The sequence below is a fragment of the Bombyx mandarina genome, chromosome 01 (genome assembly GCF_030267445.1).
Source record: "Bombyx mandarina strain Sakado chromosome 01, ASM3026744v2".
NCBI lineage: Eukaryota > Metazoa > Arthropoda > Insecta > Lepidoptera > Bombycidae > Bombyx > Bombyx mandarina.
The window spans coordinates 20,116,442-20,129,062 of record NC_143208.1 but is presented as its reverse complement, the minus strand read 5'-3'; the positions used below and the strand labels follow the sequence as shown (position 1 = coordinate 20,129,062).

At 43.3% G+C, this 12,621-nt stretch overlaps 1 protein-coding gene across 17 annotated transcripts in view; it reads right to left on the bottom strand.

Annotated features, from left to right (window-relative positions):
• The window catches only part of Pdp1 (PAR bZIP family member Pdp1), a 157,464-nt gene that overhangs the window by 13,908 nt on the left and 130,935 nt on the right, over positions 1-12,621 (bottom strand). Inside the window, exon 1 of one of the 17 annotated variants that reach the window (XM_089732126.1) lies at positions 8,058-8,712. The exons of 10 other annotated variants lie outside the window; for them this stretch is intronic. In XM_089732126.1, coding sequence (XP_089588252.1) covers positions 8,058-8,235 — 178 coding nt within the window. In that variant the 5' untranslated portion in view covers positions 8,236-8,712. Of the gene's footprint in view, positions 1-8,057; positions 8,713-12,621 lie in introns of those variants that run through there. 6 more of the 17 variants (XM_089732120.1, XM_089732138.1, XM_089732157.1 and 3 more) reach the window with 6 other exon arrangements.

The following is a 12,621-nucleotide window of genomic DNA, read 5'->3' as shown; positions in this document are numbered from 1 at the left end:
TGAAATAGCCACTAGGGCTATCAGCTAGGCAGGAAAAAAAAAAAAAAAAAAGTAACTCACTCACTGGACCCGGATAGCAACTATTAATATGTATGTCTTAGCAATAAGTATATTACAGTGATGCTAAGTCATTCTCGGTATTGTCGGGCTGTCGATAGCACGTTAGGTTGTAATCCTAATATACTTTAGTCACTTAATTGAACTTGCGTCTTACTAATGCTTGCCCGATATAGAGACTCAACAAAACTATCATACAAATATGAAATTAATCGCTAATCATTTTAGTGATCTCATACATTTCTCGTGAATCGGCAACGTAGAGCGTACAACGCTCGAAAGTCAAGCATCTACATTTATTTAATGTTGTATAAATTGTATTTTTAATCCTCCCATCAATCCGATCATGTAGTTACATATGAACATGACATAAATTATTTTGCTTGATGATTACTAGCCTCTGGGCATTTCATTATACTAACTCCGTGGGCCCTGAACAACTATGGTTTACTTAAAGCTAAATAACTAAGCTTTAAGCACGAATAGTATTATAATTTATGTTTTTTATCTATATCTATATTTATCTCATAGAGAAGAGCTATTTCAGGAAAAAGGTAATAGTTATATAATATAATAATGAAGAATCGTTGCTGAAGAATGATTCCATCGGTATGTAGTTCTTGCGTGTTTTGCAAAGCCTACATTTTTTAATAACTATTCCATCATAATGAGAAAAACACGCGATAGATTGTCGGTTGTACATTTCCTCTTTAAAAATAAGTGTCAGAAGGGCGTGAGGCGGGCGCGGGAAGCGGGAAGTAGTGTAGTGGATCGCGCCACGCTGCACGCACCCCCGCCCCGACCAGCACAGAGCACTCACATACCAAGCTCGTTGCGCAATCTCTCATCACGCAATACTAGAGCATTCCATTCGTGCTTACGTCTTCGCTGCACTCATGCAAACAAACCATGTGTTATAGTCGAGCTCCGAGCTCGGGAGCTCCTGCGACTAGCTCGACCGTGGCTGCTCTCACTTTCGTAGGGCCCGAGAAAGTCCATCGGACCGTTGCGATGACGTCATGTCGTTATGCTACTCATGTATATATGTTTCCGAGTCGGAACCGGAGACTTCCGAGTTCGCATTAATTCGACGCAGATTTAATCTGAGAAGTTGCGGAGAAAGCGAGAGTGGGCGCAGCGGGGGGGAGCGCTGGGGAAGCGCGGGGCGGAGTCCGCTCTCACTTTCGTCCGATGTGACCGGTAGAAAGTGACGTGCCTCTGCGCTCTAATCCATACGCTAATCTACGAGTCGCCGCCGTTACATACTTCAACATTTGTATTTAAATGGCAGTTTTCAATGACATTCCACTGCTCAGTTACCGTCCAATAAAACGTGGTGGAATTTAATATTCATGTAGATGAAGCATTCGATTGGAAGCGTGGAATGTTCGTGCGAGGCGGCAGTCACCGGTGCACCAGTGGAAAGCCGATGTTGCGTAACTGCCTCACTTCCTACTCGGGAAATATAGGTGAGGAGTGTCGGTGGCGGGGCGCGGGGCGCGGTACAGCAAGCGGGAAGTGGTTGCTCTTGCACAACAGAGAAAGCCAATGTTTTCCGGCGACGCGCGGATCATTTTCATAAACGTGTGAATTGAGCGAAAGTATAGAGCTCGTGAAAGCGACGACGTGCGTCGGCGACGCCCACGCCCGGAGACATCTCCGCATCCCACCGCCTCGTGCTGCTCAGAGTTAGGGCGCTATGTCACCGTGGCCGACGTGGCCTTGCCGGGCTCGCGGGTCACGGACAGTCAAGAACGACTACTTGCCAAGCAATCAACGAAAATGTTCACGATGAAGTGCGAACGTTAAGCTGAGCCGAGCCGCAACAGTGAGGCTGATGTACAATGCGTTTGTTTTGCATTTCTTATCAAGTTGAAGTTTAACGAGCGTCCGCCGCCGCTATTCATTGTTCGATATTTGTGGTCGACAGAACGCAAGCTATTCGCGAGGGGACTAACTAGCGCATGCAGCACTAATGTAACTCAAGATATCAGAACTCTGAGAAAAAAGTCATTTTAAAACGCTTTATATTCATTAAAACTGCTTTAAAAGCGTGTTTGAAAGCTTAATCATAGATCTTAGGTGCAAATTAGGCCCCTCTTGAAAGAATCTTTTAAAGACATTTGACGGTACACCTCCAAGAATAATAGTTTGATACATGGCGGATTTTACAGCTATTTAGACAAACATTAATGTTTAAAAACAAAACAAAAAGCTGTTAATACCAAACGTACTTTCCAAACGACTTCAGTCAATCGAAAGTAATTTTAAAATAAGAGATATAGCAATGAGACTTCTGCGAGTGCACCATCTCGCAGAAGGAGGCGGCGGGGCGCGTGAGAGACGCACAATCCCGCCGCCGTCGAGCGGGGGCCAGGGAGGCGGATCGCGCCCAAGCCCTGGCCCTCTAAGTGTTTCGGGTCCCCCTCACATGTCGGTCTGGGGACCGGCGAGGGGGGCCTAAGAAGACGACGTGCAAGCTGCTCTGCACGCGTTTTACGCAAGAGCATCCGGGTGATGGAAGGCTGGCTATCCTCGACCCACGCTGGTTCTGGCCCAGCGGGGTATCCCGTAGGGTAACTCACTCTTAACCGGCGCCATCTAGGCGGGCTTCGGACAGTCTGCCGACCGAGAGGGCTGGTGGTCGTGGCGCCGACGACCGCCAGTCCGGCGTCCCGAGGGGGAGGGTGATGGGAGAGATGTGCTCCGCACTAAACGCTTCACTTTCCCCCCTTTGCCTTGTAATGAGTTCTGTCTCATGCGAGGTTTGGACGTTGGTTGTTGAGCGACAGGAGGTTTTAGTCAGTTCGACTCTGACATACCCCGCCCAGTATCCCCAGAAAAGGGCGGAAGGCCAGCGATTTCCTCCTGACCAAAAAAAAATAAAAAAAAAGAGCACCGACCAATGTCTCCTCAGTACCTACGAGGTTGCGAGAGCACGTCAAGCTAGAAACGTATCATTATTATCATTTTCATTCATTTTCTTGTATTAATCCTAAATCTATAACGCAATGTAAAAATAGTTTAATTCATGATAACAAATGAGTAATGTTACAGTTGACCCGGGTGCGCTGTGTGGCGCTGTGTGGCGCTGTGTGGCGCTGTGTGGCGCTGTGTGGCGCTACGTTACGATGAGTTACGGTGCGTTGCATTGAGCGTGAAAGTAAAAGTCGGAAGCGATGACGACGCGGAAATACCCGCGGAATTACTTTTACTCTCAACACTAGAGACGACTAGGGAAGCCACATACTTCCAAATATTATCGGTTTAGCTTTATCAGTTTTTTATTTATTATCATGTTCTTCACTTGTAATGTACATTTGTCACGGACGAATGCTGCCCGTGTAGTCCGTGTGCGTGCTGTATACATATTTGGATGAGCTGGTGGTCCGCCCTGAGATCAGTCTCAATCGTATTGTCTCGTATAGCGGTTGTGCTGCGTCGTTGTACTCGAAGTACTCGAAGTATCTAGATATTATTTCTTAACCGATCAATGTAACTTGATTTTTTTCCATACGCAGAACTAAGAGTCGCATGTAAAATTTTCAATCACTGCAAAAATCGGTTGAAACTAAATTTAGTTTAAGATTTAATCACATTTAGCATTTTTTTTGCATTTTATTGTATATTTTTCATTATTTTATATATCTTCTACTTTATATTGTATCGTGAGCACGTCGATGATAATAATAATAATATAATAATGAAAGGGTAGGGTAAATGTAAAATGTATTTCCTAAGTATTGATTCAATACAAAGCCAAACAATTTGAGAAGAAGGAGGCGGTTCAAAATATGGTTTTAATATGAATTAGGGCAATGAAAATGTACTGGTAGATACAACAGTGACCGCTTCCCAATGACTCACATGACTGAGTGTGTATGAGTATACGAGATACTGACACGCGCGCCACCTGTTGACCGTTCATTGTAAATAGTCGAAGAGCGTCAATAAGCGAAGAGGGCCAATGATAACAGCAACTGTATACCTAACATTTTAACTCTGTCGCAAGCACATGAACAACAGCCGCAAAGAGAACATTATAATGTTTGTACGCTGTTCAACCCTGAAGTACCTAGTGTATGTTGTGTACAGGTTCCGTAAGTCATTACGAGAGGTTACAGTTAATGGAACTTGTGGTGTCGTGCAGACGTTCCACACACTTCCTGACAAACTTCACGTATGTACGTACATATTACAATTACAGAATTACAATGAAACAATAAACTGGTATTCGCTGTTAACACCCTAGGAGTTGAGTCAGTTCGAGTTCGAGTCATAGACATGCTATTGACTATTAGTCTAAGATCCGGCTGCAAAATCTCTACGTTCATCGCGTAGTTAATAAATTCGCACTTTTACATACATTTATAAATAGAAGAATACATTGATAACAGAGTGCCAGTCAATAAGTGGTCGTAAGTAATTTTAATTAAATAAATTTTAAGTAATTTTCCAAAATAAATTACGTTCACTTATTTTTTAAATAAAATATCATAATTTGCAGCCGGATCTCAGACTATATGTAAATGTTTAGGCTTACCATTTATTATTACATGTTATTTCAGAAGGGATAAAGTAGATACAGAAGGTAAACATTTAGTTTATTATGCTCAAATTGAGGTATAGAATCGCAAGGTGAACGCTGACACCCAGGTCGCAGTCATGACAGCTTTGCAACAAAGAGGATCTTCGAATTATTAGCGTCATCCAGAAGTTCCCGCGTTATTCTCGGTATCCGCTTGTCTCTTTTTATCTGTAGTGCGATTATAGATTATACAAGAATTTTATTTCAAACACAAGTTAGAAATAAAGCTCCGTATTTTTTTTGATTCGCGATTGAAAAATAAATAAAAAACAGGGATCTGCGTTTACAAGTATCTGCTACCTTTGACTTATTTACAGAGAGCGAATGACGGAATATTGATACACAGCAGACAAGAAAGTCGCATTACATTTAAATTAGGACTTTATTATGTGCCTTCCAACGCAGGGAGGCGCGGTCAGCCCAAATGAACTACATTCAGTAATATAACGCGTGAGCTTTTAAATGAGATTGAGTTTAATGGGTTCTACACAGTTGAGCAACATAAATCAGCTACACATACAGCTGAACGTCATGTAGATACCTACGGGTAACAGCGTCTTTACAACAACTCTAAGTGGACAAAGACCACATATTTAGACGTATCTCCTCTTGAAAACGCTTTGTTAACGATAAAAAGTAAAAGTAGCCTGTGTTAGTGTGCAGGCGGAAGCAATTCGGAGAGAGGAGGGGCGCCCGGAGAAAGTCGCAAAAAGGTCGTCACTTTTTACCAAATATTCGAAGTGAAAGTCAGCGCGCTACGCTCGAATTGACGAAAAAGATATCATGAGACCACTATCAGCTTGCGGCCGCGCCCACCATTCAGCCAACCGCGTCTATGCTAACTAATAATTCGATTTAAGCTATCGTTGCTTCTATTAACCAGCAAAGGTATCTATCTACGCAATAGAGCGCGGGCCTCTCGTGCTGCAGTCGAGTCGGACATGCACCACTGTTACTTCGGTATTATTGATAATAAAGGTCCAAAACATTTAGGCGTTCGTAGTATTTGTAATGGTGTATAGCCTACTCTTCGAACCAAAATGCGTGAGTACATCACGGGAGGGACGAGCGGTGTCTTTATAAATATTATTACATCAGGTTTTTAGTCTTACCAAAAATTGTTAATTCGTCGTGGTAGATAAAATTAGAAAAAATGGTATCTTCTGCAGGTTCGAAACTATGCCATCCCGAGGATAGCGAGCGTATTACTTATTAGACAGCTGACGGCTCATGGTGCAGGCACAAACAAGATTACAATCAAATACAAATAAATTTTCTGAATAGTATCACAGTAGATGTTCGGAGGCTTACCCCGATAAGTGATTGACCTTAATTTTGTAATGACGCAACTGTGTGACATAAGTTAAAACAACATCACGCCAATGCCAAGTTTACCGCGATAACAGACATGGCTTTGACACAAATATACTCGTATGCTGCGTGCATCAGTTATACTTATATGACGAACGTAATAGTTGAAATCGCGCGCGCAACATATCCCTTGTACAGAGTGGCTGTGGAGGCTTCAACGGAGTGAGTCAATAATTACGTACGTACACGGACGGCAAGCTGCAAACGAACTGTCCCCCTCAAATCTTCAGTAGAATTGTAACTCTTGACGATGTTTGATGATTGTCGATTAATAAATCGGATACTGCTTAAGTCTATTAAGGGCAATATCTCGAAAATGTGTATTCCTGTAGTTTAGGGCTAGCAATATACGTTTCTATGTTTGGCTAAGAAACATGTTTAACCGTATTTGATGCTTCATAACGAAGTTTTCAATAAATATATTGACGTCGCAACTGGTTCGTCCAGTTCGGATGACCTCCGATTAGATTCCAGTCAGTTGAGCCCTTCGGCTGCATTTTATTATATTCATAATTCATTAGAACCATACTCGTAAATATTGTACGTAACGTTCCACATTTAGGCAGAATTTTGATAAAAAAATATTCTATTACAGTATAATATTTTTTAGTTCCGTTTGTTCTGCAAAAGTTGACACATAAAATAAATCAGCGAGTACAAATAACAACATGGGGGCATCGTCGGAGTGGGTCGCGGTTTTAAGTATGCGAATTATTTTCAAGATCTAGTTCCGTAAGTATACGAAAATGTCGAAATCACAATAAAAATATCATTTGAATAAACTCGTTATGACAACGCGACCGACCAGACGAGCGCTAAGAACTCACACCTGTGAAACTACACATACCTAGTTCATATTAAATTATTGAATTGTGTTGTTTGAAGTTTGAAGACTTCCTTTCTGTTGTACAGGCTACAGAACAAGGTACAGATCATAATATGTACACAAGTCAGGGAGGTCGCGGCAGTGGAGGGCCGTAGAGTCAGGCAATGTGTCAGCTGTTACGTCGTTCTATTGCTCCAATCATATATCTCCATAGAGCATTTACTTTAAGCTGTTATGAAACATCATAGCTAAAATTGTTAATGAATGATACTGTCGTGGGCACGCGTTGTTTCCGTGACGATACATTGACATTTTAGGTGCTACTTATTAATATGATATTAGGTGCACAACACTCATGTTAATGAAGTTTGGTCGTCGAGAGATCAGACAGGACCAGACAAGAGATCGGCGCCATCGTTCGTACTCGAGCGGTGGGAGCAGGGACGCGTTTCGCCAATTCAACTGACCCGCTTTTCGTAAACTTTCTTCAAGACGTCTTTTTTGGTTGCGCAGTGACTCATGCATTTCACCAAGTTTACAATAGTTTGTGTTCGTATTTTATTGCCATTTTCACATTTTACGTAGAACGACTATGGAAACTCACACAGACCAAATGGGAATAAGCTTATTGTTGTACTTAGCGGTAATTCGATGCAACCGTCGGTCGCTGCGATACGGCTTCCTTCAGAGCTAATCGCGTTTACGAAGGGCTCGTCTTCCGCCTTCTAGCACGAGCGGCACTTCTAGCGTGGCGCCGGGCGGTCGGCGGGGTGCGACGGGCGGTAGCATCAGCGCGGACGCAGCTCTGACGTCACCGATGTCAAGGTCTCGGATGTTTCAAAGATTTGGAGGCGTTATCAAAATACGATATCTTGCGACGATGACCTGCGTGTCGACCGCAATCACGAACTGCGAGGGGACGTTAGCGGAAGGCGATCGGACCGGTATTACATACGAAACCTTTCGAACCGGGCAGAAACACAATTTTGGAACGTTCTTGATACCGAGAAAGGCCCGGAAAGGGCCCCGGGACGGGTGAAAGGCTGGGTTGCGGACGAGTCTCGCTCGAGCAGCCGGCGCCGGGCAGCGCTCGCGCACTTTCTCTTTTTTTCACGACTCTCTCGCGACCGGAGGCGGTGTCGATCACGAAACTGAAGCGGGCGCGCGGAGAAAGTGCGCGGGCGGGTCCGGACACCACGAGGGTCGGCCACTGACCGTTGACGAAGACGTGTTGTCTCCAGATGTGATACTGGCTCCAGCGGTCGTCGTCCTGGACGTGGCCGTGTTGGAGCTGGGGCAGCGTGGGCAGGGGCGGCGGCGGCGCGGGCGGCAGCAGCTGCGGCGGAGGCGCCGGCGGCCCGAGCGGCTGGATGGGTTGGTGCTGGTACTCCATGCTCGACGAGGCGCACTCTCAGTGATCACTCATCGCGGCGGCGCGAGAGGGCACGCGACAGGCGTGCGCGGCGACGAGCTGCACGCGACTGGTGATCGCGCACTGGGCCGCACCCCTCCCGCGCTCCCCACCACCCACCACTCGACGCTTCCGACCACGCACGGCACACTTTTTAATTACGGTGACATAATAGCCGCGATGCGATCACTCTCGCCTGCACCAGCACCCTGGCGGCGCGGCGCTCCTCCGATGCACGTGTCGTCCCGTGCGTGTAAACAAAGCACCGACTACTAACTAGACTTCGCTAGACCTCACCTGCACGTCGCGGCGCCGCCTCGTTGCGTCTTTGTGTTATATACCGACACGCGTCGCGGCCGATCCTGGTACAGCTTCACGCGTGCCAACGGTTTTTATAAACAAACAGGTCATCGACAGAGCTCACTGTGCCCAGCTCACGTTCAATTACCTGTGCGAACACAAACCGATCGGAAACGTTCGGGGAGAATGCGATTCTACGATATGTTACTCTGAATTCAGATAAACTTATTAGTGAAGGACAGACAAATTCTTTTAAAAACTTTTATCTTTTGAACTTCGAGCACGTTGAAGTCTTTTATAGGGACTCAAACCCGTTGCTCGTGCATGTGTTTGCGAACACAATGATTGAATCAATCAGGGCATCATTGAAAAGACGGTCCCAAGACTCGGAAAACCTGCTTCCCCTGTCGCCGGATCCGCGCCTTGTTGACGAGCGTGGCGTGATTAGACTCAACGCTGATAAAGTCGAGGAGAGCATTCATGAGTATACCTCAAGGAAGGCAGTGAAGTGTTAGTTTATTTGCACAGCGCACAGGTGTAGATGTGACGATGGAAGCAGCTGCGCGTGCTCCTCGACAATGGTGTTTACACTGCCCCTCCCCCCGCTCCGCTGCCTCCTCGCCTATTTAGAACTGTCCAGGTGTTCTATGACTCACACCACGATAGCCTTTCACAAATTTCATAACATTTATATTTTCATAGCAGTTTTGTACTGTCTTAATGCTTCTCGAAACAGCACCCGGTCTCTCTCAGATAACTAATTTCTGTTTGTCGACCAGGCGATGAACTAACAGCATGTCCAAAAAAACCAAGTGGTAAGGTACCGCTGTTTATTTTCGCTGTAGTTATTCACCAGGCCTACGTGGAAAGTGTGCAGTGGGCGGACGATTGTGCTGAGCTTTGCGACTGATATCACTCCACGCTGCCTACACTTCCTTCCCTACCTCCTAGCTGGGTAGCTTAAGGGGCTATTCCAGGCACGCGCAAACGGGTAAGTGAGCTCACGACCTCAACCTGAGAGAAATTTCTAACACTAGAACATACAATGCTTCGCAGAATCTCTCATCGGATCGGAATCGCGACCCACAGGAGGTCGGGCGAGAAACTCAGTAGGTTAGAGTTGCTCTCGGCATTTTAATTTAGGTAGGAAAATTTACATGAGCATTTGACAGTTGCAGAGAGCCAACGAGAAATAAATTAAAGTAATCGGAAGAAGCTGACTTCATACATCTGTAACATTTAGATCGATCTAGATCGATGTTAGATAGTCGGATTGAGCACCATGACCTGCCGACGATCCTCAGGCCTAGACTACCACCAAAACATCGCATTCAAGTTGTAAAGCTGAAATATCTATGAATAAAACTCAATTCTGATATTTCAGTGCAACCTGTAAACTTAGATGCCTATTTCTGCCGTGTAATGCAGTAATAATGCGTTTCAGTTTAAAGGGTAGGTAGAGCAGCCGTTGTACTATTAAAACTGAGACCTTAGAACTCATATCTTAAGGTGGGTGACGGCATTTACGTGGTAATAGTCTATGGGTTCAGGTAACCACTGTCCACCCATCTAAGCCACAAATAAAAAGGTGAAAGTCTCCGAACAAAAACAAACATTTGTGAATAATTAAAAAGCAATAAAATTATAATCTAATTTTTTGTCTACTACCTATAAAAAGGTGGGTGGCGCATTTACATTGTGGATGTCCATGGGCTCCAGTAACCATTTAACACCAGGTGGGCTGTAAGCTCGGGTGGACGAGCTCACAGCCCACCTGGTGTTGCCCATCTAAGCAATAAAAAAATAAAAAATAAATTATACACTCGATATCACGTGCACGGAGACCAATGTCCAGTAGTGGGGTGAGATATTATTACCTACATACATTCTTAATCAAGGCTCAAAATATTTCTGTACCAAATTTCGTCAAAATCGATTCAGTGGGATAGCGCTGAGAACAGAATACAGAGAGTAGCTCCATTGTTAATAATGTAACTTCGAACGTCTAACAGGAAATATTTAACTTTTAAACAAAACCTTTAAACAGCCATGACTTTTCTGTAGTGACCGATTTTAGTGTATGTTATGTTCTAAACTACCAGAGCAACTTCATGAGAGTCGCTCAAATAGTTCGGGAGATGTGTGCCAACAAGCCTTACTACATACATATTTTTATTATTAAAGTACTTTTTTTCAATATAAAAACACACCGAAATTTTCTATTTGATTATAACTTTAGATAGTATGGATTTGACAGAAACAATTTTAATTTTCAAAAACGTCATGCGTAAGTAGTTAAGTTCTTAGTAACGTAGTGTACACGCGAACCCGGTGCCGCGGCCGGTGACCGAGCCAGCCTACGACTGAAGAGCGAGGAGAAGCCAGCCGGGCCGGCTCCGCACTCAACGGACCCGCTGACGAGAGGGCGCACCGTCATGCGAGGCCCTGTATCAGTCAACTTGTACCGCTGATAACATCAAAACGATTCTTTTTGTTATTTTACAATTTTCTATAAACGCCCTTATTTTGCTAACAGTAAACAAAGGACAATTCCGAAAAGTGGGCCAACTTTAGACATCTCTGAATTATTCCATTAGTAAAAATCTCATTGGCCCACCATTACTTATTCTTATTATCTATGGTCAGAGAGTTTTGGCAGCTACCCGAGTGAAGCGTCACTTGAAGTTTTATTTTAATGTTTTTTAATAGTTTATTGTGATGTATAATATATAAATTGGGTGTTGTTTTGTGTATTAAACATCAGTAATCGTGGTTCACGATTATTGAGGCATTGGAATAAAACTATGACTTACATAGCAGTGACTGTTTTTTTTTCCAAGATAAAACCTCACGTTCAGTCAATGTGCTTGCTTTTCGTCGAGTTGGCGCCAAAACTCCCAAAAAGCAATAAAAAGAGATACACCGGCTTTTTATTGACATGAAAATAATATAACTACGACAGACTAGGCTGTATAGGCTACGCTCTTTGCCTGCCTATTGGCGAATTTAAAAACAACAACAACAATATCGTTGCCGGCTTCCGGATTTTCATTTCCGAAAGAAGGGTCAATGAAGTCCATTTTCAGAAACCACCTTCATTATTATTATTATGAGGATATAATAATAATAATTTACATAAGGGCCTACTTCTAGCAACATTAACCACAATTAACTTATTTAACACTGTAATCTTTGATTGAGAACGATTATTGATTTCTAAGAAAACAATTAAGAACTTAATTTTATCTGCAGAAAAAAACAGATTTCTCTTAAACCTGGGTGAGAATATAAAAATCGTTTTCTGAATATGAAACGATATTTCTTTGTCTATAAAATTAAGTTAAAACCATCATGACAAGACAACTTTTTTTAGGGGCCCAAGCGCTCAAAGAAAATGGCCATTGTCCTTTGTAACTATTCTTGTAATATTTATTTAATTTATTACTATCGAATACAAAATGAAAGATGCACGAAAACACTGAACAGGCTTTCTAATAACGTATCGTACAAAGATATAAGCACTTCTGGTCGGTGTGTGTGTGTGTGTGCGTGCGTGACGCGCCAGTCGCGAGTTGTGAAACGTGCCTCGGGTCCACGTGACCGCCGATTATACACACCTCAGCGCATGGGTGACCCAGCGTGTGATTTAGATTTGCACTTTGGCTCAATCGACTCTTGGAAAAGGCCGAATTATAAGTTTTTCGCACACCAACATTCTTTATTAGGTACATTGTACAATCTATATATATATATATAAATGAATTGCTATTCGTTAGTCTCGCTAAAACTCGAGAACGGCTGGACCGATTTGGCTAATTTTGATCTTGAATTATTTGTGGAAGTTCAGAGAAGGTTCAAAAGGTAGATAAATATGAAAATGCACGGAATTAAATAAAAATAACAATTTTGTTTGTTTTAAGTTTATTTTATACAAAAGTTTAGGTCTTTATTTATCGATTGAGGCACTACGAAGTCTGCCGGGTCAGCTAGTTAGTATATTATATAATTTGTGATTTTATTTCTTCTACTTTATTATTTTTTCCCTTTTTGCCTACAGATCCCTGGGTC